At 54.1% G+C, this 27,995-nt stretch overlaps 1 protein-coding gene across 3 annotated transcripts; it reads right to left on the bottom strand.

The window, feature by feature from the left end:
- Positions 1-44: 44 nt before the first annotated feature.
- FRMPD1 (FERM and PDZ domain containing 1) lies at positions 45-27,468 on the bottom strand. Of its 3 annotated transcripts, XM_064641595.1 has the most exons (17): positions 27,368-27,468; positions 20,811-20,960; positions 20,074-20,178; positions 19,176-19,333; positions 17,793-17,895; positions 17,674-17,719; positions 15,410-15,517; positions 11,712-11,807; positions 9,805-9,930; positions 8,551-8,670; positions 8,151-8,287; positions 6,969-7,095; positions 6,528-6,623; positions 5,980-6,162; positions 5,456-5,603; positions 4,403-5,080; positions 45-3,416 (listed from the first exon to the last, which is right to left on the bottom strand). In XM_064641595.1, the coding sequence occupies exons 3-17, from the start codon at positions 20,172-20,174 to the stop codon at positions 1,219-1,221; spliced, it is 4,425 nt and encodes a 1,474-aa protein (XP_064497665.1). In that variant the 5' UTR covers positions 20,175-20,178; positions 20,811-20,960; positions 27,368-27,468; the 3' UTR covers positions 45-1,218. The 3 variants fall into 3 exon arrangements, with proteins under 3 accessions (XP_064497665.1, XP_064497666.1, XP_064497667.1); XM_064641596.1 differs by lacking the exon at positions 20,811-20,960 and having other exon boundaries at positions 27,368-27,458; XM_064641597.1 differs by lacking the exons at positions 17,674-17,719; positions 17,793-17,895; positions 19,176-19,333; ... (1 more) ...; positions 20,811-20,960; positions 27,368-27,468 and adding an exon at positions 16,462-17,589.
- Between the last annotated feature and the right edge of the window lie 527 nt (positions 27,469-27,995).

The raw sequence follows: 27,995 nt of genomic DNA, 5'->3' as shown, positions 1-27,995 counted from the left end.
GGTACCTCGTCATGTGTGACATGCACAGGTGTGTCCTGCTGGGAGGTACCTGGGCTGGGCTGTGCCCTGCACAGAGCAGGGACACGTCCCACAGCCCCAGCAGGAAGCATGTTCGTGCAGCTGTGTCAATGTGTTACCTCAGCCATTGCTGCCAAAAGAGACCCAAAGCCTCACGGCCACTGGCCGTGTCTCTCACCTGGGGTTCTGCCCAGGTGGGGCTGTCAGAGGGGCCCCAGCAACAGCTGTTGGGAGGCTGTTGTGGTTTAACCCCAGCCAGGGGTTAACCTCTGCTTATCCCCAGATTAACCCACAACAGGGGCCCAGGGTGTTGTGGTGTCAGTGGTGGCTGTGCCCTGGGGGCTCTTGGCAAGCTGGAGGTGGAGGTGACCCCCTTGGGCAAGCACTGCAGTGCTGCCTCTCAGGAGATGCAAAGTGAGACCACCTTTCACAGCTCATACCTGGCCAGGGTGAGCTGTACCTGGTGGGAGTGGGGACAGAGGCTAGTCCTTGCCCATGGAGGCTGTGGAAGGGTCACTGCACAGCTCTGACAGTGGCATTTCGGTGTTGGGGCTTGCTGGTTCCTTCTGGCAGACCCAGAGCTGTGAGTAGCACGGGGCTGGGGAGTCAGTCAGGGACTGCCTCATGCATCACCAAACAGAAAGAGAGTTGCTGCTGACACAGGAATTGCAGTGGAAGAGAGGGAGATGGTGCTACCTCCCCAGCCTGGGACAAGCCTTCCTGCCCTCACATAGAAAAGTGTTCGAATATGGGATCACTGCATTCCCTTGGCCACAAAAGGTGGGCAAAGCCACCTGAGGTTCTTCACATTAGGCCAGGGTGGGGTTTGATGTCCCAGAGCCTGCCTGGGAATCCAGGAGCAGGTGAAAGGTAGGCCAAAACGTCCTGTCCTTCCCCACAGGTGACAGAATGTGGCTGAGACAACCCCCTGAGAGAGGACACCTGCATGGCCGCTGGGAGGTGAGGGATGAGCCTTGGGCAGGACACACACGCCACTGCGGTGCTCTGAGAGCACCCTTGGGCACAGCATCTCTTGGGGAACCCAGCTCCCCGTGGCACCTCTTGTGAAGGACGTGTCCTCCCATGGCCATCCTGGGGCTGTGGGGCTGCACATGGCCATGGGGGAGAGCCTGAGGTGGACAGAGGGCACACGGCTGGGCTCTGTCCCCCCCGTGCCGTCGTGTGCCCCCACCCAGCCTGTCACAGCCACGGGGGTGCCCTGAACTGCTGCAGGAGACAGAAGATGGCAGCTGAGAGGGCCATGTGCTGGCGGGCGAGGAGCTTGGCCCCCAGCTCCGGGCAGCCCTGCCCGTGGAGCTGCTGGTGGACGGCCTGCACCAGCCCCTGGTAGGTGCCCACCACGTCCCCCAGCGCGGCCCCCAGCTCCCGCTGCCTCTGCCTGCAGCGCCAGCAGTGCGTCACCTGAAAGCAGGTCACTGCCAGGTGAACCAGGCGGTCAAACGTCGCCCTCAGCGCCTGCTGCACCTCCGTGAGAGGCTGCTCCGTGCTCAGGAGTGCTTGGCAGCTGGACAGCAGGTCCCGGGAGGCCCAGCCCAGGGCACCCTTGCTGTCTGCACCCTGCTCTGTGCACTGATCTTGCAGGTGGGTGGCCTGGTTCCCGGAGAGCTTCCCCACAACCTCCTGGAGCTCCGCAGTGTAGGCCAGGAAGCGGGAGAAATCCGCAGGGCTCAGCCACGCCTGGTCCTTCAGCTGCCCGAGCGCCTGGACATGGGGGTCCCGCCCGGCCATGTCCCCCGCGATGGACACTGGGAACCCGCTCACAGGGGTCCCGGGGAGGCTGGAGCTGCTGGCTGGAGGGGTGGTGAGGGGCCCCAGAAATGGAGGGGGGCTGGTTTCGTGCTCTCCCTTGTCAGGCTGGTGGAAGCAGCCAATGTAGGGCAGGCGGCAGCCACAGCTGTTGGTGCCGTGTGGGGACAGAGAGCTCTGTGCTGGGGAACAGCCCCGGGGCCTCGCCGGGATGGGGCAGGAAGGGGTCTGCTCACCCTCCTCCTCGTTAAAGCAGAGGAAGGAGTGTTTCACAGCCCTGTGGTCTCCTGCCTCTTTCCCCAACAAGCCCAAGGAAACTGGGCCTGAGGAATTAAACAGCCCAGGAGATGGAGCCAGGCAGGAGTCCTTCCCCACCTCAGGAGCCTGTTCCCTGGGAAAAGAAGCCTGTGCAGGCTGTGGCTGCTGTTGAGCCACATTCCCTGTGTGTCCTCTGGGCTCCCCATCTCTATCACCCACCCCCGAGCTGCTCAGCAGCTCCTGCCCAAAGCCTGCTCCAGCTGGGGATGTTGGCATCTCCCTTCCCACAACATCATCCCCTGTGCACCCACTGGTTCTCTGAGAGCCCAAAGGTTCGAGTGGGACATCCACCCTGTCCTGTGCCAGACTGAGTGATGTGAGGTCTGTCCTCACCCCAAACGAGACCAAGGAGAGGCGGGTGAGAACCCCAGAGGCACCACAGTCTGCCAGGAGCTGGGCTGCATCTGGAAACCCCGCGTGGCCCTCGTGCACTTTCCGCAGGGCCTCCCCATTCACCACCTGTGGGCTCCTCGCCCAGGACTCGGGCACGTCACTGCTGCCATCGGCACAGCAGCTGCCACCAGCTCTGCTCTTCTGACAGGGAGCCAGGAGCAGCCCCTGGTCCTCGGCCACCTCCTGGGCAGGGGCCACACTGGAGCCAGGAGCCAGTGGTGGCAGCAAGAGTTCGTCAGCAGGGCAGGTCCCCTCCTGGTCACAGGATGGGGTCACAGTGCCAGCCTTGTGGTGGGTGACCATCACCTCGTCCCCCTCCTCCAGCGCCCCTCGGGCCAGCCAGCCTTCAGTGGGCACACGGCTTCCCTGGCTCAGCGCCCTGGGATCTGTCTCCAGTGGGGAACTTTCCTGGGCAGCTTCGCTCTGTCCTCTGGGCAGGAACTCCTCTTCTTCTGCGGACAGCAAGGGGGGGTGTTCTGGTGGGAGGCCACTGTCTTCCTCCCCACGCTGGTCACCAGGACAGCGAACCGCCGAAATGGATGAAACCACTCCTTCCATCACCGACTTTGTCTCCATGGTATCAGGCTCCATCTCCATCGGGTCACAGCAGGAATTTGTGCCAGCAATGTCCCTCTGGGCCTGGGTGGCCACAGGAAGCCCCGTGTCCATGTCCTTCCCCATGTCCTCACGGAGGAGGAGGTTGGTCCCCATGGAGGGGAAACTGACCTGGGAGGTGTAAGTGGTTTTCAGGAAAGACCTTCTCTTCCTCAGGCTCTTGGCATACGTCAGCTCCTTCTCCCCCCTGTGCTTCTCCCTCACTGTCTGCCCTGTTGATGGGTCCTCCCCCAAGCTGTAGCACCTCAGTCTCTTGAGGATGCAGGAGGAGTTCTCTGTACCCTCCTGGGATGTCATATCATAGCCTGATGACAAGAAAAAACCCACAGAAATCAGGAAACAGCTCCAGGCAGCAGAATATCCATATACCTATGCAGTGGGCTAAAAAACCTCTCAGCGCAGCACTTGGAATCACAAACACAAATGAACAGCAGCAACACCCGGCTCCCAGGGCCAGGGGAAACTATCTCTCATGATCAAGCACCTACCTGGTGTCAGAGATGTCAAGGAAAAGGCAGAGCCTGTGTCTGTGGGTACAAGCACCAAAGCTCAGGCCTAGTTATGAGGGCTCTGGACAGTCCCCTCCCAGGTGTGCTGGAGTTGTTTCACCTGATGGCAGATGTGGCTGTAACTCCCCAGTTAAATTGGGTGACAGCAGCAGCAGCTACAGGAGCACTGCCTGTGGCTGTAGGGTTATCATCAACTAGAAACAGTCAGAAATTCCCAGCTGGATATTTAGATGATAAAAACTTCCAGAGATGACAATTTTCTGTCTGAACACAGTAGAGTGATAATGCACTAGTGCAAAAGTCAAAACTGTTTAATGGCATAAACTAAATTTTTAAGAGGTTCAGTTAATACTGACAGAGCAGAAAAAAGAATCCTCTCCCTTGTGAGGAAATAAAATGACTGGGGAGTTGCTCAGCCTCAGGAATCCTTGATCCAGCCACATAACATGTCCCTGACCTGAATATGACTTTTGATCTTGGGAAACAATGTTTTACAGGTTTTGGCTCTCCTCAGCTCAGAGGAAGAGAGCAGAGATTCCAGAATGTCACACTCATGTGAAAACTGACTTTTCCTACGACCCAGTGCTTGGATGTGATAACAAATCCCCCTGCAACGTCATGTTGAGGAGTGGCTTGTGGAGCACGGGTGTTTGAAGGTCCTTCAAAAACCTTGGGGAAAGTTTTTTGGAAGGTGATTCCCCCAGGCAGACTGGTGGGAGAACAGGCAGCACCCCAGCCCAGGTGGGAGGAAGGTGACCTGCACCGCGCGGCTGTGGGGTTACCTGCCAGCGCGCCTGGAGGGCTGAGCCTGTCGGCAGCATCGTAGAACTCCTCCTCGGAGCTGGAGTCGCCGAAGCCCGGGGGCGGCTCCAGGACGAGGTGTCCGTGCCCCGCGGGGCGGGCGCTGCCGGCGGAGGATGTGCCGTAGCACAGGCTGTAGTAGCCCGCGGTATCCATCTCGGACAGCCGCGTCTCCAGCGCGCTCGCCCCCGCGCCCTGCTCGGAGGGGCTGCCCCCGGGCCCCTCTGCCGCCGGCACCTGCAGGAAGCAAAAGTAGTCCCGAGCCCCCGCCCCGTCGGGGCTCCCCGCTGCACACACAGGGACGAAGCTCCTGTCCGAGCCGCTCATCTCCTGCACGGTCGGCGTGTAGAAATGGAACAGCTCTGGCCCGGAGGAGGAACACGCTTCCAACTCATCTTCCTCCAGCGCGTCCATGGAGTCGCTGGAGCCGCTTGTCTTGAACCCCCGGCTCTCGGAGTTGGCCGAGTCGGACGCCTCGGACGTGCTGTCCGTGGCATTGTCACCCCCGTCGCGCGGGTCGGTGCCGTTCCCCCCGGGACTGCGAGGCTCCCCCGGCCTCTCCTCGCTGCCCTGTTCCGCGGGGTGGTCCCCGCGACGGTCCGAGGAGGATTCCAGCTCCCAGGAGTCTTCAGAGTCGCTGCAGGCTCGAGATTCGTACCCTGGGATTCAAACACACGCGTCAGCCCGTCCCGTGCGGCGGGGAGGGGGATAAGCCTACAAGGGGAGGTGCAGCCGGACCTCGGGGATATTTTTACCCCAGAGCAGGATGTCAGGGCAAATTCCAGCTGACCCCTTGCCCCAAGACTCGGTTTCGACCCCCACGGGCCTGCCCCTATCACAGAATCGCGGAATCATGAAGGTTGGAAAAGCCCTCTAAGATAATCAAGGCCAGCCTTAATCATGTGGGCGCCACCGGGCAGCTCGGGCTACTGCCCCTCACGATGCTGTTCCCCGGAGGGAATAACGCCTCCAGCGCTGGGGGATCCACCCACTTCCTCCCCATCCTTTGGCAAAAAAGGCTGCTTTTTTTAAACCTTCTTCAGCTGAGACACGGTGCAGCTGCTGTTTTTTGTCTGCCCACGTAAATATGGAGGTGTTTGCATCCACAAAGAGTCTGTAGTAGCCGATGATGAGGCAGACGAGATCCTTTGCACTGTTTGATTCCAGCAGCAGAGTCAGCACCTGTTTCATTTGTTTTGGGGTGGGGAGAAAAGAGAAAATGTTAGAACAGATAAATACTTGTACCACAGTCTGCAGGAACATGCTGCCCAATGGCAAGGCACCCACTCTCACCCATACACCCCTCGGTCTGTTTTTGCAGGAGTCACAAAGAAGAGAAATCTATTCATTTTTCTTGGCTTTTGTACCTTTGATGGAGGAGAGCAGGAAGAATCACTTTTCTCCAGTAATTTTTTTTGTTCTTCCTATGAGCTTTCTCTCCCAAGTCTGTCCTAAGCCCTTTGTGCAGGTCACACCCCGAGCCCAGTGTAAGATTTTGAGAAGGTGGTGTGAGTGACTCCTCCCACACTCTCTGGCCCATCGTGGCAGAGTCACTCACCTTCAGGTCCTGCAGGTAGATCTTGACCGTGCTGACTCTCTCGGACTCCTCGCTGAGCTCCACCCTGCTGATGCTGGGGAACTCGGCCAGGCTTGTGACAATGTTGAGCTTGCTGTTGACGATCTGGCTCACCCCATGCTTGGCACCCACCAGCAGTGCCACGTACGACTCCCTGTCCTGCAGCTGTAGGGGCAGAGGTTAAAGAAACCTCTTGTGAAGAGAGAAGAGTTCTTTTTTACTATGAGGTTTAAGTCTTTCCAGTGTATTTTAAAGAGTTTGTGAAGCCTTTCGAGATTTCTTGAGTACTTTATACAACACAAAAAATACAGACAGGACTCATCTGAAGAGCAAGAGTCACAGCTTTCAATTAGAAATTTTATGCATAACTATCATGTAGGTTGGTCTGTTATCCACTTCAATGGGACTATGCTGAGTTTCCCCAGCAGAGCCCCTTACCAACATTTGCCATGGTATCTCAGGACAGGGGGGAGCAGTGTGACCAGCAGGGCAGCACACCAAAGCCAATTACATAAATGAACAGCTCATACCATCATGGTGGCATTGAAGATCTTCCCACTATACATCTTCAGCTCTCCCAGGATCTGCAGGTAGCTCAGGCGCACCTGGGTTGCTGTGAGCTGGTGCTTCATTTGGCAAGAGAGGAAACACCATTTAGAAACAGGTACTGCAGGCTGGAAGACTTTCATGCAGGACTGTGTATCTGACCAACACGTTCAGCTCAGTCTGGACAGGCAACAGGGGTGTCCAGGACCATCCCACATGGCCCACTGGGCATCCCAGAGCAAACTGCAGCAGGACACACAACACAGGGAAGTCGGAGAGTGTGGGAACAGACGAGGGAAAGGCAGGAGAAAAGCCCCAAGTGTTGCACAGAGAGGAGACCCGCAGAGGAGGGACACTCCCTCTTTGGCCCCAAGAGACACTGCTGCCATGCTGGGAGGTCCCAGGGCTCAGGGGTTATACACTACCTTCTGCCGAGGGTCCAGCAGCAGCTGGTTCCGCTTCAGGTGGTACCCGATGGCTTTCTTGATGTCCTTCCCCCTCATGTTTCGAAGCAGGGTGGGAGAGATGAAGTTTTCGATTCCCCAGTCCCTCCTGCCAGAGAGAGAGGAAGGGAGCACAGGGGGTCCTGGCCATGCTGACGCCCAGCACCACAGGACAGGGCAAAGGCACGACACGGCCTCACGGGGCTGTAACACACTCTGCTACCTGCACCTGCCCCAGGTCAGGAGAGGGGCTGGAGAACTCTCACACAGAATGCCTGTTTGCACCTGCTTTTACAGGAGCTAATTCACAAGCTTTGTCAGCAGAACAGTCCCAATCTCCCCTCATCGCCCAGAGGATGGAGATTCTGTCCTTGCACTCACCTTACTTTGGTGACAAGATTATGACTTTTCAGATCCCTGGACCCAAAAACATGAGCCTTGTGTGCTGCTGGGGGGTTTATTCAGCCCAAGTACTACCTACCCAGGAGGTAGGAGCACTGCAACTGCCACTTGTCCTCTGCTCCCTGCACACAGCTGGGCACATCTGGCAGCACAGTGAGTCACTACATCTATGTCTGTTGATTAACAACTGGCTCATCACTAGTTTCTAAAGCAGGGGGTTCTCTAGGGCAGGTACAGCCTAACTGCACTGACCTGCAGCACAGCACACCTGCTCCTTGGTCACTTCCCCCCAGATTCCATTAATTCACAGGATCTATCACTTTTGCCCAGAGTAGGTAGTTCTGGCATGGTTCTGGTGAATGAAGAGATGTGCTGGCTATGCAAAGCTGGTGATTATCTCCTCTCTCTCCAGCTACTGCAATCAATACTGGCAGGAGCAGCTTGGGTAATCATCACTGTGTGAGAGATCCGCAATTTCAAGTCCCAGTTCCAGTGACAGATCAGAACCTCCCTCTGTCTTGGGATATGCCCAGGTGTTCACTGTCTGTACTGTTCAAGTAGTTCAGCAGATTAAGGAAAGGGAGACCCATGAGGCAACCCTAAAACAACCAGCACAACCAAGAGGCTGCAGTCCCTCTGAGTCACAAACAGTCTCCTATCCAGAGCCAAACACCAGGCAAACATTGAGCTGATGTCACTTTTAGGTGGCTCCTTCTTCTTCCAGGCTTAGTCACAACAGAACACAGAAACATGCGAACTTACTCAATGTATTTCAAGGACACTTTCTGTGCCTGAGCACACGCATAGATCCTCTCCTGTATGTGCAGAGCAGCCAGACGTAATGCCAGGCTGCACTTCATTTCCACAGCAAACCTTTCCTGGAGCACATCACTGCAGCTCTGGAGCAAAGAGAGCAGAGTTAGCTCAGAAAGAAGTCAGGATGAGACCACTGACACAAAACCATGCATCCAAATAAGGGTGTCACCAGCCAACCATACCAGTTGATTCAAGAATTTAGGGCAAATTAAATTGAAATGCTCTGATTTTAAGTGCTCTGCATTCCACACCCATGTAGCTGAGCGAGTCAGGTGCACTGTGGTTTAAAGCAAAAATGAGAATGGGGTGGGAAGGGGTTTCAAAGCACAGAACACCCCAGTGTCACCTGCAGGTACAGATATTCAAAGGCCACTGGGTCTTCCTGCAGGAGGTCCAAGGGGTCCTTGGGGACAAAGCACACTCTGAAGAGGCACCGGTAGTCATGAGATTCTCTTCTCTGTACAACCTGCAACAGACACAGGGCATCACACCACAGCTCCTCCCTCCCCGACCGCACGGCAAGCAAACCCACAGGAGTCGCTTAAAGCTGCTGGCAAGGGGATGGTGCAGATTGTCCTTAGCAAACACAAAGAGATTTTGCTAGTGCTTGTAATTTTATCTCTGATTCTTCACTGGTTTTTGCTTCTCCCTGCAGCAGCTTGGAAGCCCTTTGACAGCCACACTTCATCAAACACCCACTGATCTCATACGCTTGCAGTGTGACCAGGACAGAGGCTTTGGGTCCATGTGATAACAGCAGAAGAAGAGGCAAACTGCTCTGCTTTGGAGCTCAGTCACAAGGTACAGCAGTCCTAAACAGACCCCTGAATCATCACTGTATGTCAAGACTCTGAGTTATACATCAGCACATTTTATTCCAGGCAAATCCTGCACAGCAGAAATCCTCAGGCACGTGTGCTCAGTGGTCTGGCAGTGTCAGCACCAAGGGACTTGAACTCAGTGTTCCTTGTGGGTCCCTTCCAGCTCAGGATATTCTACGTATGATTCCATGAATGCCTCTGCAGCACAGCAGATCATCAACCAACACACCCATCAGCACAGCTGTGACACCCAAGCAGGCACTTCTAAAAGACTGGATGAGCCCAGCACTCCTTGCAGAGCAGCAGAATTTCACGAGCTCATGTCACATTGACAAGACACCAACTACTGAGTCAGAATTTAACCAAAGTGGCCCCTGGCTGGGTGAATGCTCTGGCTACTCGGAGAACTGTAAATAGTGAGGTGGTGCACAGCTGTCTAAAGCCTGTTTTAAGGCTCAAACACTCCTTTGTGGATGGGCCTACGAGACAGGTGGCACAAAGGAGGTGAGCCATGACTGCTCTACACAGTCCAAGCAACACCAGGCCATGGGTACTGCTCTGCTCTCCAACCTGGGAGAGACACTCCCAGAAGTGCCATTTCGCCAGGGATATGGATGAAGGCCATGGCAGAAGGGGATGGCAAGGCTGGGGACAGCAAGGCTGGGGACGGGGCTGGGCTCACCCCTCTGGTGACACCCACAGCACTGGGCTCTCCCTGCCCCTCTCTGGCCTCTGTTCCTGGGTGTCAGCCCCACTGCAGGGCCATGGGACACACTTACCTGTGCAATGAGCTCCTCCTCATGAAGCAGGTGGATCTTGGCCAGGTTGTACTGCTCCTCCAGCACGAGGGCGAAGTGGGCGATGCTCCGGATGGACAGCTTCTCCTGCAGTGTCAGCACGATGTCCTGGCAGGGGCACAGGGGTCACACAGAGCTCAGACGTGGGGCTGAGCACCACTCAGACAGCATGAGGATGTCACTGTGTGACTCCAGCCTGCAGAGCTGCAGAGGAGCACGGGAGGCACGTACAAACAAAGCACAGCACATCCCAGCAGGTTGGGAGGACAATGCAGGGAAGCCGCACCTTGCCATGGTAAGAGTCCAGCAACATCCAAACTCCAAGGTGTCATAGGCATCAAATCCATTTCCTGGAGCTGCCTGTCCTGAGCTGCCTTGCACTCAAAGTTTTACAGTTTTCGGTTGGGTGTTGTTGAGCACCTTTGTTACCCTTGGTCCAAGTGTTTCCTGCTCACTATTCCAGCTTTCTAAAGCTCTACAACACTTTGGACATGGATGCCACAACCCTGGAGGTGCACAAGGCCAGGCTGGATGGGGGCTTGGTGCAACACAGTTTAGTGAATGGTGTCTCTGCCCGTGGCAGGGGGTTGGAACTGGATGCTCATTAAGGTTCCTTCCAAGCCAAACCATTCTGGGATTCTATGATGCATGGAAAAACTACAAGGAACTGGTGAAAAACACTACTTCCCTCCAATAAACAAGAATTTGAGAGCATGATTGTAAAAATCTTACCAAATCTGACTGAAACTGGTGTTTCAGTTTTAATGGAGAATTCTGTCAGAATACTAAGCGTTATGAAAATAACAAGGCTTATTTTTGGCAAACAGAAAACATCACATAAGGCTTGACTGAGCACAAACTGAAACAGAAGTCCTTGGATTCAACCAAGCCTCTTGAGGCAACAAAAATGTTTGACTCACCTCAGCTTTAAGCCAGAATCTCTCAAGCAGCAGAGGAATTTTTAGAAACACCTAACTTGGGGAGATTTTACCCATTAGGGTGTTTCTGGAGGGCTGCACTGAAAAACTGGAAAAACTTGTTCCAGGTCAGAGCTGAGAAACTCAGGTCAAAGATGAAGAGCTAATCCATCCTTTAGAAATTAAATCCTTGTGGGTGGGCATTCAAACCTCTCTTTACAACTCAACTCCCCATTCCTTACCACCTCCTTGCTTTATTTCACCATTTTCTTTTTCTCTGCCTTGTAAGTAGACCTTTACTCTACCTGAGAGACCATGATGGTTTCGTGAAGCTTGGATGAACTTTCCTTTTTGAGGAAAGTTTTTGCTGCATGACAAATAAAAGCTCTTTGCCTTTCCCCTTAGAATTCTTTCAGCCTGGTAGCCCCAGAACATGTGTCCATTGTGTGTCTCTCCCACAGTGAGAGAGGTGCTTCAGGACATCACGTATCCTCCAGCCACTGGGCATGGGCAAATCGTGTTAATTCCAACGCAAACACTGGGCAGCTCTAAAGATCAGGCTAGAGAAAGTGGAAGCGTGTAATCCTGTGTCTAAGCACAGCAGTTACAGAAAGGGCTGGATCGATGGCTCTGGGGAGAAAGCACCATTTTTGAGGGCAATGATGACAACTTGTCTGTGATGCCCTCGAGCAGAAGGTCATCCGAGGGAAGATCACTCTTCATTCAGGAGGATCATTCCCTCAGATGCTGCTCTGTAACCTGAAGGGTTTAATCAGCTTTCATGTCTCCACAGGGGAACACTCTCACCAGAGCAGAAATGAGGCTGGAACTTGGAAAACCCAGTGTGCCCAGCACCAGCCAGGAGTCCCCTTCCAGCCTCTCAGTGCAACCCGGAGGCTGCAAGACCCCTGCAGGCACCTTTGCTGATGGGTTGGACTGGGGTGGTGGGAACAGCCAGCCAAGCATCGTTACCTTCACAGTGGTGCTCCTCTCGAACCTGAACGCCTTCGTCTGTCCGTTCTCCAGGTACACCTTGAGAACGTTGGGCATGCACAGGAGGGAGCTCCCCTGCAGAACAAACGCAGCAGCTGGACCCTCGGGCACCAGCTGCTCTGCCTGGCACAGCAAGTCCTGGCATCCAGGAAAACCCTTCTCAGCCTTGGCAACACTCTTCCATGGCATTACCTTTATTCCTGATTACCCTTCTGGCATGGAATGAGGGAAAGAGAGCACAACAAATGCCTTTACCGTAACACTCCAGCCCATGCCACAGCTGCACAGGGCACGGGAGGATCCAGCAGACACTGAAAGGGGACAGTCATCCTCCCTGCTCATTATTGAAAAGTAGTGGTGCCTGATAGAAAAGGCACCTTCCCATCTCCCAGCACTGGGCAGCACAGACCCCACACTGACCACCATCCCCACCAGTCACAGCTTCACCCTGGACACTGCCCACACCCTCCACTCTCCCACAGCCAAGAGAAGGCTGTGTGACTCAGACAAACACACAGCACCACTTTCATTGAGTATCCCCCTGAGATTTGTGACCCTCGGCTTCCTAAACAGCAGATGATGTCACCAATATGTCCTGAGGTAGGTCCCAAAGCATGGGACAAGGCAAGGACACCCACAGCAAGAGCTCCTCTGTTGGGTTCTCTGGGAAGGGTCTGGGGACTTGGCCTCTATCCTCCTGGGGCTGTCTGGGGCTTCACCTTTCAGCCCTCCACCTCACTCTTCTGCACCTTTCTCCCTGTTTCCAGCATTGTTCCTGTTGTTGTTCAGTGCTGAGGAGTTTTACTTCTCTGCCTTTGGACTTCCTATTCAGCATGTCTTTCCCACGTCCCTGGACCAGCATGTTCCTCCAGTCTTAAAGGGTTCATTGACTTGTTGTAACAGTCTCAAGGTTAAAATGGTGTTTCTAAGACAATCTCTCTTGTGTTTCTTTTGCTGTGCCACATGTTACAAATCTCACAGCCTCAGTCCCTCTCAGTAGAGAGCCCACACACCCTGGATGTGCTGCCAGAGCAAAGATAAACACTTCTGAATCTTCTTCCTTATTCTCCCCTCCTCGTTTTGTGGGGTTCAAGTCTCTACAGTCACCACTGAAAAAAAAGAGAGAACACTGCTGGTATTGCCAACCCCAAGATCCAACTCCTCTGTGCTAAACAGCATGAACACATCTTTGACAGGCTTTGGGTCCTCCATCAGTTCCAGGAGACTGATGCCATGTTACACCAGCTGTGCCTTTCCTCTGGAGCTCCCATGGCCACAGTTATCATGTGAGTGGGGCCTTGCACAGCCAGCACACAGCAAAACTTACACCTACTCAGAGATTCATATACAAATTATCAGCACTCTCCCAATTATCCAGCCAGAACAACCAGGTAGGGTTTCTCTCCTTTTGTGCAGGCTGTCAGAAGCTACTATGAATTAACCCTAAAAGCTTCAGCAGCTGTACCCATCCTGTCTGGGGTAAGGCTGATTTACCCCACTTTACTGCTAATAACACACTGCCTGGTGCTGACCCATGAGCCCTGAGGGACCCGTCCCTTGCATATTGCTCAGTAATATGGAAATACATCATCAGCCCAAGGAAAGTGGGGCCAGACGGCACTGAGGCTCATCAACAATTTATGTTCCCAACCCAGAGTCTCAGGTTTCAGCTGCAGAAGGCAGTTGCTGGGATCCTTCCCGTCACCACAAGGATCACTTAGCCATGCTCCATTAGGATGACAAGAGCAGTATATTTACTGAAACAGGAGGCTGTGCAGTTTTGCAGGGCCATAATACCCATTTTGGCTGCCTTAGTACATCAGCCCACGGAAGGGAGAGCAGCCCTAAAGCACTCAGGGCTGCTGTGGTGGATAGTACTTTTCCAGAAAGAAGTCATAAATATGCAACAAATTTATTTACTCTTCTTTTGTGCTAATACTTTACTACTCAAAACAGGGTACATATCCAACTGGTGAAAAGGAAAGCCAGTGGGACCCCAGCGCCCAAATGAACTTCTCCTACCTTTACGCTCTCAGTAAATGAGCGACAAACTACACATTGATTGTGTCCCTCCTCTGCACTAATACTCCTCTGGTATGATTAGCTCAGCAGATGCTGACTGAGGCGTGGGGGTAGGGGGGCACAATGTGCAGCATCCCCTCCAGAAGTGCCTTCTTCGGGCTGCTTAAGACCTTTCTCCAGATCCCTTGAGACCCACCTTGCATTCACTAAGTGACTGGCAGGGAGCTGAGACCTCCATGGACTGTGACACCAGTGCCCAGTCTCTGGTTGACACAGCTCCATGGAAGCTCCAGGAGATACTGGTGTGAACTCCCAGCTGTAAGAAAAGCAGGGACTGCTGGCAATTCCAGGCCTGCCTGTATCCCACAACCAGTCCTGTCTAACACTTCTCACTCATCTCTGCCTGGGCCCACTTCCAGAGCACGTCCTCTCCTTTGCCCTTCCCTGCCTGGTGAGCTTGGTGGCCTGTGTCACATCTCCCAGGCACATGAGGGGTCTGGTACCTGGATTCTGTGTCAGAGAGAGTGGCCACACCACCACATCACACAGGCAGGACACCAGACACTTGTCACCAACACCTGTGGGATATGAACACAGCCCTTGGAGGGGCAGGGATGAGCCTGGCAGCAGGACCAGCACACCTGGCAACAGGGTGAAAGAAAGGGAAGAGGAAAAGGGACACGTGGGCTCTTCATCATCACTGCAAATAAGCGAGATTTGGTCAGACCTGGATGACTGAATAGCACTAATGAGCAGGGATGTGAGTGGGGCATTTTGACCACTGAATTTTTTCATTCTGAAGGAAAAAAAGAAAACTCAACAGAACTAATGACTCCTGACTGAGCCCAGTCCACTCCACTGAGTTAACTGAGTTACACGGAAAGAAAAAGGAAACATTCAGGAGCTGTTCACACTTTGGAGAAGCTATAAAGTATTCTCACTTCTGCTACAGGCAGACCTACACAGGCTGACTCATATCGACCCAGTTTGCCTCCTACCAGCACTAGGAATCCCATAATGGGTTTTCAGCACCCTCCAGGAAGCTGCGACCTGGCTCACCTTAAAGAGGGTCAGATACAGAGGCAGGTGAGGATGCTCTGAGGAAACCCTCTGCAGGGGTAGGACAACAAGCCTCCACCCTGTCAGCTCGAGAACACGTGTCACACCTAACAGCAAAGCAAACACCAGCACCAAACCCTCTGATCACAGTGTAACCTGTCCTCAGGAGGGGACACCCCAGCAGGGGACACCCCAGCTACTCCAGCAGCACACAAACCTGGCACACACGTCAGCGTTCACCTGGCATCTTTAGGATCAGCGTTTGTCATGGCCGAAATTCAGTGTGGGTTCACCACAGATGGATTAGCACCTCAAGAGATGACAACTGCCTCCTGCAGCTGTGAAGTGATGGCTTAGGGCATGACGGTGGGACAGGACAGAAATGCATGCAGGTATTTTATATTAGTCCAAGTGAGCAGGTCAAACGCAAACTCCTGCAGAGATGCCAGTGCTCCCCTCTGGTTGCCCCAGGAGCTGTTGGGAGCAGGTGCCTGGATCATGCCCAAGGCGACCAGCACAGTGAGTCCCAGCCACACAACCCCAGCCCGGGACCCACCCACAGAGAGCTCCCCGTCCCCGCCCCGCGGAGCTCTGACCTGTGAGTGCCCGTTCAGCAGCACCTCCTCCGCAAACCGCACTTTGACGGGGTTTGTTTTCAGCCTCGCCCTCTTCTCCTCAGTGAGGAACGACGACTTGGGTCCACCCTGAAACAAAAGTGGTGGTGGGTCAGGGCAGCAGCCTCGGGCAGGAGCAGAGCCCCCGACATGGGCATGGCACATGGTCACCCCTGCCCTGGGGCTGCTCCCACTGTGCTGCCTCGAGTCCACAGAGACGTGTCTAGGGAGGCTCTGAGCTCCCAGCCTTGCTCCAGGCCCTTTTGACCTGTCTGGTCAGCTGCTGAGCTCAAGCCTGGATGCCCAGCAAGGGGACACATGTGCCGCACCCACTCCCAATTTCACTGCATGGGAGCCAGCTGCTGTGCTCAAGCATCTCCACACCTCCTGCAACGAAGCCAGGGCACCCCAGAATGACTGTGAATCTGCCAAGAGTTGGTCTGCAGTGGGGCTACACCTAAACCAACACCTATAGAGAGCCTAGCAGTGATGGACAGACCCGCACCAGCACACCACAGCCATGTGAACAGCATGTCCCGGCTCCGCTGGGCTTCCCAGAGTGCACTGTCATACTGCAAACCACTCAGAAAACTGCCCAAGGTCACAAAGCCAACTTTGTTGCACTGCTATCACACAACCTTGCTCTCATCATGACAGGGTCCTACCAAGCTCACAAGGAACCACATGAGTTGAGGAACCACCAAGTCCCTGTGCACGAATGTGCTGCTCTTGTACAGCACGATGTTCCCCAAGAGCAGAGGCAGAATCCCTCAGCATCCTCCTGCGTGGCTTCCAGGCAGAGTCAATCCTACACCTGCCAGAGGTGCTGGTGCCTCCTGGACTGCCACAGCCCCATGCTGTCCCGAGGACACGCGACAGGGAGGGAGGATGGGAGTCAGGAGGAGCCCCTGTGCACGTCCAGACCTTCCAGAGCACACCAGGGCACGGAGAGCACGACACCCTGCACGTGGGGTCACAGCCTCCCACATCCCAGCCCTGCAGAGGGTCTGGGACCTGGCGGTGGGAGGTGTTACCTCTTGGCTCTGAGCTGCCTTCAGAGCAGGGCAAGAGTCACTCCCAAACCCTGCATCAGGCGTGGCTGTGTTTGGAGATGTCCTTAAAGTGACTGAAAATGAAAAAAACGATATGGGCTTGTGCCCCATTTGCTTCTCAGCAATCCCTGAGGGCCTGTGAAGGGCACTCCAAATCCCATGAAGGGTTTTCCAGACGCTTTTTTCTCTGAAAAGCCATTGCATTTTGCCTCTTTGGGCAGGCATTCAGGTCTTGCATAACCAACTCCAATTTCTTCCTGATCCCCAGATCAGGGCTGGCCAGACCAACAGCCACTGGGCAAGGGAGATGAGATGAGATTAACAGAGAGGGAAACCACCCATCAGCGGGTTTGCTTACAGTTTTTCTGATTACTTTGGCTTTGTGCATGATTGGATGCCTACACCTGGGAAGCTTTGGGCAGGAAAAATATTTGAGATTTTCTCTCTCGTGTACCTTTCCTTAAGAGCCAAGAAATCTCAAGCCTGAGAGCTCCAGTAACTTCTGAAAGAAACATCACTCTTGTTTTAAGAATAAATCAAAATAAAAACCAAAAAACACTCCAAACAAATGAAAAACACTCCAGAAATGTTTTCAGGTGCTGGGGAGGGGAGAAAGGAGGTGGTCTGGATGGAATCCCACTCAGGCCACTTTCATACCTCACAGGAAGCCCACAAACCAAATTTTGTCTTTTCTTTGCAACTCAGCCTTTACACCCAGTAAATTTCATGTGGATAACAATACATCCTGCCAGCATCAAGTGCCTTCTGGGGAATTCTCTGCTACAGAGATCGGCAATCAGCACTAAAACTTCACGGTGCAACTTTGCTTGTGTTCCCAAAGCACAGTCCGCACCCGAGTCCCAGCCCATCACTAGACAGAACCTGAGGAACAAGGGATGAGTTTTTCCAGCAGTCAGAAGGAAAAGCTCACGAGCTTCCAAAGAGCACCAAGGGTGGATGCTGAGCCTGCTGCCACAGCACCTCCCATTGTGCCCAGGGTTCCCACATCCCAGACAGTGCTGGCACACAGGAGTGCTCCAGGCACCCCTCAGTGCTGGCCACAGCTCCCCAGCAGGACCTGCCTGCCTCCCCCAGTGGGGGATCAGGAGGCCCTCGGGGGGGGCGGTATCCCAGCTGCCCCATGGCCATGGCCATGCCAAGGGGTGCCAAGAGAGCCGAGGAAAGGCCACTTACGGACGTGCAGCGCAGCACAGTCAGGAGCAGCTCGTCGCCGGCGTCCCTGCAACAGACACGTGGTCAGCAGGCGTGTCCCCTGCCCCTCTGCCCTGGCCGGGCGTGGGGTGACACCACACCTGATGATGCTGGCAGCTCGTTCCACAGACAGGTCCTCCACCCCCCTGGAGTTGATGCGGAGGATCTGGTCACCCGGCTGCAGCTTCCGCTCGGCAGTGCTGCCTGCAGGGAAACGGCACACTGTCAGTCAGAGGCCTCCTCCCCCAGGGAATCATGCCATCATTTAGGCTGGAAAACTCCTCCGAGATCATGGAGTCCAACTGTTAACTCAGCACTGCCAGGTCCACCACTAACAGTGACCCCAAGCGCCACATCTACACTAGGGATGTCCAGAGATGCTCACTGAGCTCCTCTTCCCTCCCAGCACCTGCTTCCCTCAGCAACTCTCTCTGGATGGCAAAATAAAAGGGGTTGGAGGGCATTGGGCACTGATGCCAGCCTGTGTGCCCCTGCTTGTGTCTGTACCTCCCACCTAGACTTTCCTCTGCCCCATGGAAAACCACTCCTGTGTGTGCCTGTGCCCTTGTCACTGCCCACCACACTGTCCAACCAAACACAGGCCTGGTAGCCCTGGGCTCCCACAGCAAGGGAAGGGTTCTTTGTGCCTCAGTTTTAGTAAAATGTTTATTCTTTCTGATTAGGAGAAAAGCACAACAGAAGAAAATCTCCTTCCCCACTTTTTATACCCCAAGACTCTGAGATAATTTTGCCATGTTTCACACGGGAAGAGAAACGGGAGGTGACAGAGGGATATCCCCCAGCCCACATAGATGGCCAGCAGAGGAGCTCCAGCCACACCGCAGGCAATGGGCACAGTGTCTCTCTGGCTGCCACACTCACAACAACAGGTAAAAACCAGGTGTTTTTGTGCACCTGTTAAAAAAAATGAAAGGTAAATAAGAAACAGATTCAAAGTTTTTGACTCAAAACCTTCGGGTCACCTTAAAAGCACCTCTCCCTTCTATAGCTGGAGGAGTGGATCTGCACGACTTCAGCACTGCCTGGACCCAGCAGTGAAACTCTCCGTGGTACAGGGCTGGAAGCCCAGGATCTGTTCAGCAACAGGTCACTGGGGCCACAGCAGAATAAGATTAAATTCTCTAAGATTAGATGAAATTATTCCTCTGCAACTCAGAGAAAACACCAGGAAGGACATTGCTCCCTGCACCACGAAGGTCAGCAGCGAGCGAGTGCAGGTGAGAAACCCGTGGGGACCCTGCTGTGGGCTCTGCACCCTCAGAGCTGGGAGATGCCTGAGCAGTCTGTGTGCCACGGGCACCCAGGTTTCTGTCTGCAGTGTCCAAGGGTCACACGCCAAACAGGTACCTCAGAAACCACACACATCTGGCAGGAGTCCATCACCAAGGCCCCCGGAGGACTGGGGGCTCTCAGAGCCCCGCCCGCGGGAGGAGCCCGGCGCTCACCCTCCTCCCGGCGCTTACCCGCGGTGACAGACGCGATGGTCAGGGGCAGGCTGGGGCAGATCTCAAAGCCATAGTGCTGCAGGACCAGGTCCTTGTACACGGTGACGGTGAGCTTGGCCTGGCTGGCAGGGGGGACGACGCTGTCCCCGGCGCTGTCCATCGCGGACATGCTGCCCCTGCAGGATCAGAATCCACACTTACACAAGATACAGCCAGAGACACCCTGTCCAAGGGGCCTGGACCCACACACATCCCTGCTCTCCGTGGGACACGGCGCTGCACAGCAAGGACAGCACTCCCTGGGTCCTCAGCTCTCTCCCCCACAGCCAACAGCAACTCCCCAGAGTCTGGAGAAAGCTGAGGACACCCGAGGGGCTGCAACCAAAACTTCTCAGTCATCCCAGCCCATGGTCACACGGAGAGAGAGCTCCACTGTCTCCATCCACAGGCAATAGCAGCGCCTTCTCCCAGCAAGGCAGCGAGAGAATGTCCAGCCCTCCGCCTCTGCTGAGATCAGCTTAATGCTGATTCTCAGACCTCAGGGAAGGAAAGCAGTCATGGACCAGGATCCCCGGTCAATGCAATCCAGTCTTGCCCAAAAATGTGGGCCCTTGGTAAGAGACAAAGACAAGCAGGACCCCACCTCCAAGAACAGCAAGTTTTGCATGGAGCAGTGCTGTGTTTCTCCCTCACAAAACCACAATGGAGGAAAGCAGGAACATCTGTCCCTGGAAACCAATGGATTGCTTAAAACCACTGTTGTTTTCCTTTTTCTAAGGACTACTGCACGAATATTTCCCAAGAAGCAACGAGTATGATCTGCAGCCTGTGCCAGCCCCTGTTCATTGCGAACAGCCCTGTGCTGCCTCTGATGGAAGGTGATCACAGAGACTCCTTTCACAAAGCCCACACTTACCTGGGTGCACTGTCCCGAGAGCGATGAAGCCATTTTGCTACCATTTGCTCTATTCTACATGCTTTTCGTGTCTGGATTAGGTTAGTCTCCAAATCTTCCATTTACCTGAAAGTGACAGAAACCACAGGAAAACAGAAAAATAAAAGACTGAGGGAATCTTCTGGACACCAGTTCAGAGTTACCAACACCAATTCACAACTCTTTTATAATAAAAAACCTTGGGAAGACCATGAGCTATAACAGGGGATAACATCTGTTGTGACACTCACTGTGATCCCCCTGCCCACCCAGCCTCCCCTGCCTGGTGCTTTTGGTTGTCTGTGAGTAGTGAGTAACCCATAGTGAGTTACTCTCCCAGGGTAGACAGTGACCCAGCAACCTCTGTTATCCTTTTCCACAGATTTCATGGATCCAGGATCTTCTCTGGGAGATGCAAAGGCTAGGTCGGCTTTCAGCCCCCAAACCGAACCTGCCAGACCACGAGTCTTCCGTCAAATCAGAAAATTGGTTTGACATTTGCAAATGCAAACTGCAGTGGTAACTGCACACTCCAATACTGCGCCTTCCAAGGCACAGGAAGCCTCTGTAGCCACACACCACTGTTGTTACTCTGAGCTCAGACCCTGGGAAAAACTGTGGGCTGCGAGTGAACCAAACACAAAATGAAACAAAATATGTCTGCATCCGCCAGAAGTCATGAAGATTATCAGCTCTTTGTGTTTCTCTGTTATATCCACCTTTCACACTGTGTCTTCTGGTCAGCCTGAGAGATCTGTACGTCCCGAGCTCCTCCCTCGAGTCTTCTCCTGGCACTGGAAGTTCTGCACCTCGGGGACATGCTCAGTCACACTGGCACAGCAGGCTGCTGGTCCATGGCAGAGCCTCTGCTGTAGCAGAAATATCAGTAAGTTAATTTCTGAACAGCAAAGATAGCTGCAAGCTTGGAGAAATGAGGAAAAAACATTTTGTCTCCACAGAAACTAGACCTGTTCCCTCAGCACTCTCTCAGGGCACAGTGCTCCCCCAGGTCACCTTTCCTAACAAGGAAGGGAGGGCAGGACCCATGTTTGCCAACTTTTCTCTCCCTCCCAAGGAGCCACTCAGGCCCATTTTGCTCCCTGCCTGTGCAGCCATCGGCAGAAAACACAGAGGAAATTAAGCCCTTCAGCAGTTCTTGCACTGGGCACTCTCTGGGCTTTCTTTCTTACATAATTCAAACTGCTCCTTCAGCCACACTGCTCCTGTATCTGCCCCTGAGAAGCATCTCCAAATCTAGAACAGTGACCCTTGTGATCCAGCTGTGTTTTCAGAGGAAGTTAGAGCTTGTAGGGTGGGAAATCTGACCCCTTTCCAGAGGGTGACTGGGAAGTGACCACAGAAGGAGCAGAAGCACAGCAGTTCTGCAGCCTGGAACACACACATGGGATGTGTCCTGAGCAGACACGGTCCCTGCTCAGTGTGTCCCCTCTCAGCCGGGGGGTGTCACCATCCATAACACCCGTGCAGCAGCAGCATCTGCTGGCTTGGACCTCACCTCTCTCCTCAGCAGCACAAGGTGGCTTCCACACTCCCTCCAGACACTTGATGTTCCCTCTGAGCCATGGGGAAGGTCGTGCCCGCAGCAGCTCCTTCCTCCCAGAGCTCCCTGCCTGGATGCCTGGAAGCCTCACACTCCAGCTGCTGATGTGCTGATTTGAGACAACAATCCTCCTCCTCCACTTCCTCACCACCTCCATCAGCAGCTCCACCTCCCACCCCTTCCCCCTCCCTCTGCTGCTCTGCAGAAAGGACAGACTTCTCTATCTGGGCTTCACAAAACAGAATTTCCAGAGAAAGTCTCTTAACCTCCAGGACAAAGAGGAAAAGCCTAAAAGACAAATGGAATACTGAGGAAAAAAACCCACATCGTGCTTTCAGTAAATGGGAATGTTTGAGCCAAACAACAGGTGCCTTAGAAGAGGCAGTTTGAACAGACACTATTTCCACAAAACAGTGCACAACACCAGGAGCAGCTTTGTTTCCCGTGCTGTTCTGACACCACAGCTGGTACCTCTCCCCATTCCAGGATGTCCCATGGCAACTCCAACCCAGGTCCTACTCCCAGCTGCCCTTGTGCAGCTATTTCTGAGCCAAGCCCCTGAGCACGTCACTAAAAGCAGCTTGGGCTGGGATCCTGATGCACAGATCCTTCAGGTCTGCCAGAGGGAACTGTGACTCGACAGGTGTTTATTTTCACAACCAACCGACCCTTTCAGAGAGCTTGTGAGGGAACCCGGGCTAGTGGTTCTGGCTTTTCAGGAGCAACACAGACCTGAAGGCCAGGGCCTACCTCTGGGTGTGCAGCCACAGAGCAGCACAACCAGCAGGTGTGTCAGGACATGCACAGCACAGACGTGGCCAGCAGGAAAAAAAACAAACCCACTTTCAAGGAGAACACTTCAAATTTTCACGGAAAAGTATTAATTCATCAAACTGAAATTTTCAGAGGGGCAAAGTTTTACCGGTACTTTTGACGCTACATCTTTGGTTTAAAGTGTTGGCTACCACCAGAACATGGCAGCAGGAGCAGCAGTGGGGACCAGCAGATTTCCTGCACCTGCTGACATAGAACTATGTGATCAGAAGTGGCCATAAGCTGCTGTAAAACTGCAGACACTGTCCACCTGTAAGTGAAGTTATCTTCACTCCTCTGGGCTCCTGGAAGCATCTGTCCAAGTGCTTCCTGCCATGAAAGCCCATCAGCAGCGAGTTCAACGAAGGCACTGAGAGCAGCCTTGGGGAGAAGGACTTGGGGGTGCTGGACATGGCCCAGCCCAGAAACCCGCTGTGCCCTGGGCTGATCCCACAGCGGGAGCAGCAGGGCAGGGGGGATTCTGCCCCTCTGCCCCCCCAGGTGAGACCCCCCTGCAGAGCTGCCTCCAGCCCTGGGGAACAACAACAGAAGGATATGGAGCTGTGGAAGCAGGTCCAGAGGAGGGTCACAAAGACAACCACAGGGCTGGAGCACCTCTGCTACAAGGAAAGGCTGAGAGAGTTGGGGTTGTTGAGCCTGGAGAAGAGAACATGCCAGGGAGACCTTAGAGCCCCTTCCAGTGCCTCAAGGGGCTCATAAGAAAGATGGAGACAGATTTTTTTAGCATGGCCTGTAGTGACAGAACAAGGGATGATTGTTTTAAACTAAAAGAGGGCAGATTCAGACAAGATACAAGCAAAAAACATTTCACAATGAGGGTGGGGAGGCCCTGGCACAGGTTGTCCAGAAAAGCTGTGGCTGCCCCATCCCTGGAAGTGTTCAAGGTCAGGATGAATGGGGCCTGGAGCAATCTGGAATAGTGGAAGGTATCCCTGCCCGTGACAGGGGTTGGATTAGATGACCTTTAAAGGTCCTTTCCAACCCAAACTATGCTGTGGTTCTATGATTACATCTCTTGTGTACCTGGTGATACATCCTCACACTGCACAGCTGAGAGATGAAGCAGGGCTGGCCCCTGCCCAGGCCACCCCAGCTCACCAGCTGTGGTTGTCTCTGGAACCACCTGCCAGGTAGGTGCAGGTTCAGGAGAACAGCAGGTTCTCGCACAGCCAGCTCAGGGCAGGGAGGTGAGGCTGCGAGGGGTGGTGGCTGCTCCTCCAGCTGCTGCTTCTGCCAGGACACTACCACAGGGTGAGCACGTCCCTGGCTACCCAGGCAGGCAGAAGAAAACCAAGCTTGTGGCTCTGAGCTGCACCAGAAGACACTTCTGGCACAGCCGGGCACCTCTGCAGCAAAGATTTTGAAGGTCAGCCAGCTCCGACAAGACATGAGGACAGAACAGGAACTTACCCATTTTCCACACAGCACCCTCTAAAGATGTTCTTGGAGACACAGCCAGGGAGACAGCCGAGCCCGAGAACCAGGGTTAAAGCTCCTGTGGCACTCTGCACTCTCACCACGTTAGCTGTGCACATACAAATAACACAATCCTTGCAAAAACAAAAATTAAGAAAAGAAAATGCAAAAAGCCACCGTGGCTGTCCCATCTCATAAGCCTGCAGTGTTTGGCTGGTTTTTGAGGAGAGGAGCTGCTCTCACATGGCTGCCACACACACACTGCTGCTGTAGGAGGGTCCCAGGCCCAGCTGGGGCTCATCCTGCTGCCCAGGAGGGTCTGGAGCAGGGCCCTCCCCATGGCCACAGGCACCCCTGCGTGTCACAGTCCCCATGCCCCTCACGGCCAAGCAGGGAGCACCCCCACGGCACCGTGTGACACTGTCTGACACTGTGTGACACTGCCAGACGTCACTAATGGGATTGAGATCTGTGCAGCCCAGTTTATCCCCCAGGCTCTTGTGTCAGCTGCTGTCTGGTCACCCCCAGAGCCCCAGGAGGAACCACTTCAGCACCAAAGGGTGTGTGATCAGGTCCTCTGACCTTCCCTGGCTCAGAAAGAGAACCTGTGCTGTGCCAGAAGCCTGTGATGTTCAGCACTTCTACGTAATACCAGGCAAAGAGTATCCACCAGTGCCACACCTCAGAAAAAAAAAAACAAAAAAGCACCATTGCTTTTCAATACCGTGGGAAATCCAGGCTTTTACCTACAGACAGATACTGTCAAGGAAAAAAGATAAGATGAAAGAAAAGAAAACAAACAAGAAAGCAAAACCAAAACAGAACCCAAACAAACAAAAAAAACCCCTCCACCAATCAAAAAACTTTCCAGCTGCTCTAAGTCAAAAACAACCTGCAGAAGAATTTAGCACTTGTCAATCCAGAGAAGGCAGCAGAGATTCTGTTCTGTACCTGCACATCCCCATCTTCCTCTCTCAGCTGGCAATGCAAGGTTTTACACAGACACAGTCTGGCTCCAAAAGAGCAGAATTAGTTTTAAAACGTGAAATTCTGGGCAGAGCATGCAAAGACTTCAGGCGCCAAATAAAAATGGTTTCAGCAAAGGCCATACGTTCTTGACGGGCTCAGGGCATGAGGGGAGAAGCAAGAATAGCTCTGTGCAGGGTGCGTTACACACAAATCAAAGGAAATGATAAACAGAACGTTCAAGGTGGAAAGGAGGAAAATCAATATTTCCCTCCTGAATAGCTTTCACTCCTAAAAATAGATTCCTGTGGAAGTGCATGAAGACTTTCCTCCCTTCAGCTCTGTCTCCCAGGACAAGAACTGCCAGCAGAGAAGGAATGTTTCCCTCTGCTTTCCCGACTTGCAACTCCTTTTCACGGTGAAGAAAAGATCTGCCTGCGAGCCCGTGACTGGATCCTGCTCCCCAGCCCCCGTTTGCACAACACCATGGAATCAAGCAGCTCACCTTCTAAGAAACATTTGCATACCACTGGCAAATTGCACAGCAGGGCAAAAAAAGAAAAAAAAAAAGCTTCTGTGCAGACCTTCACACATTGTCCCTGATCTCTGTGTCCTGGTGCAGGTCTGGAACCAACCAATGTGCCTGTGGAGTTCAGCACTCTGGAGTATTGCCAGTGCCTTCCTGGGACTGTTTGCACAGCAGAAAACTCAAGATCAGGGCTGGCACCACAACAGGTTACTCCACACCTGTCTGTACAGGTGATCTCTATGTGTGTCTTGGATTTTACTGAGCACAAGGGCTGGGAAACAGCTTCGGTTTGGCCTTTTGGCAAATGTCAAGAAAGGAAGAATAAAACAAAAAGGAAAATATATGCACTTAAAAAATACTGGTTCAAGAATGTCATGCCACATACAGAGACATTTCACAAGAGCCCCAGAGGTTCTCTCCAGCTTTAAAAACATCTGCTTTCCACAAGGATAGAGCCCAGAGTACTGAACAGCATCAAGGAACTGTTTGCCAGCACATTGTTCAGCAAAAATTCAGAGTGCAATTTACTAAACCTTAGAGGAGTGAAACTCAGGATCAGTAAAAGGCAGGATGGCAGCACATGTGGAAAGGTGCCATTTGCCTGCTTCCGATGGCTGAACCAGGGAGGCAGAGAGGCCACAGGGCTGGGCACAGTTTGCTTTGCTATGTCCTGCCATCACTCACATGTGTCTTTGCCTTGGTCCGGTCCCAGAGGCTTCTCATCAGTCTTGCCAGAGCTGCATGAACCAATTCACTGACAGGGGAACGGGATAAGGGTGGGGTGCCTCTCTAGGCAATGTCAGCTGGAGTTTATGCAGGGAAAATCAAATGCTGCCAGCAGACACCCAGAATTCTTTTCTTTTCCAGCTTAGATTTTTCTCAGATTGTACAACAGCTCTCTGAACATCTGCCTCTCTGCCTTGCTATAGAGAACCCTGGATGGGAGCGGGAACAGCACCACTAAAAGGGCTAAAGTGAAGGAAATGGTTCACTGGGAGCTTCCTATCCAGCATTACTGTCATTTCCACCTCTAACTCTACAGATTCTCCTGGGCCAGCAAGCCTGCTCTTCTGAGACAAGACCTCTATGACTAATGGGGTTCCTAACGTTTCCCATCTTACAGTCTTATCTCACACATCCCACTAGCAAATTAAGTCTCACCCAAATCTGGCTAGAAGCAAATACTTAGGTATTTTCCTACAGCTGTGGCAAACCCCGTGCAACAAGGAGCCACAGACAGGCTGTGAGAATGCCAGAAAAACGCTCGGGAGGTGGAGATCAGCAAACACACCCGGAGCAGGTTACCTGGGCGGGAGGAGGAAGGTGTGTTTGCAGAGGTTGGAGAGCCACGCGAGCACACACAGATGGGGCAAACCCGGGCGCTTTGGGAAGCGGTACAAATCCCTACCGCCCCCGAGGTGAGGTGCTGCCCTGCCCTGTCCGCTGTCCTTCGGAGTTCCCCCACTGCCCCGCGGGGACGGAGGTGCTCACAGCGGTACCCTTGACACCCGCACGTCAAAGTGACTCTGCCTCCCGCCTGCTCCAGCTCGGACCAAGTCTCTCACACAACATTTTCGCCATTAAGGTTAAGAAGCCAAAATCACTGGCTGTGAATCCCACAGCTGAACGCTCAGTGGGGTTTTGCTCGCTTGTTTTGTTGTTGTTGGGAGCGGCGTACACGCGTATGGCTTCCTCGCACCAAAGAGGAAAGTCGCCCACGCGTTTGGTGCAAAATCGGGCAGAAACCGCTGAACCATCACCCCAGCGCGAAGAGAGGCGCACGGACCCCGTGGCTCCGCGCCAGAGACACCCGGTGGGAGCGGGATGGGCGGCGGCACCTCCCGCAGCCCGGACCGACGGCGCGGACCGGCGGCACCGGCGGGACCTGACCCCCTGGAAAAGCCCCGCGACCACCCCGCTCCTCGGAGGGCGGGGAGACCCCGCGCTGCCCCCCCCAGCGATCCCGTTACCTGCTGCCGGGAGCGGAGCGCGGCCACCACCGGGGCAGCAGCGGCACCTCATCGGCAACCGCCCCGGGACCCCGCCCCGGGACCCGCCCCCGGACCCCGCCCCCGGGACCCTGCACCCTGGGTGGTCCCGCCCCTGGAGACCCGCACCCGCACCTTCCTGGATCGTCTGGATCGTCCGGATGGTCCGGATGGACTAGCACCGGGGGTCGGTCCGGGTGCTGCCCCACGGACCTCGCTGAACAGACAGACTCCCCCTCGAGACAGCGCTGGAAGTGGGGCTGGAGGAGGGGCAGGACAGACGGCCCTGACTCAGCGCCGGGCACTGCCGGACGAGCATCCCAACAGGAATGCTGACCCTGTGCCCCGGCCCTTCCACTGCCTCCCCTCTCGCTCTCCCCACGTTTGCTCTCCCTAAACCCCATCGATGCCCACATTTCCCCGCATTCAGTTCCTCCCCCAGGCGTCCTGCAACAACCCTTGTGCAATCCCGAAATGCTCTTTCCCCGCGCCCCGCAGTGTGTCCCGCGTTGATGGTCCCAAGGGTGAGCAAGTGTTGACCCCTTTTCGACAGGTTTCACACCTGGATTGCTGGGCTGAGTCTCTCCTGGGACAGCCCTGGAAGGGATAT

Source organism: Pseudopipra pipra, chromosome Z (assembly GCF_036250125.1).
Source record: "Pseudopipra pipra isolate bDixPip1 chromosome Z, bDixPip1.hap1, whole genome shotgun sequence".
In the NCBI taxonomy this organism is placed as follows: Eukaryota; Metazoa; Chordata; class Aves; order Passeriformes; family Pipridae; genus Pseudopipra; species Pseudopipra pipra.
This window is presented reverse-complemented; position numbering and strand designations above follow the sequence as displayed.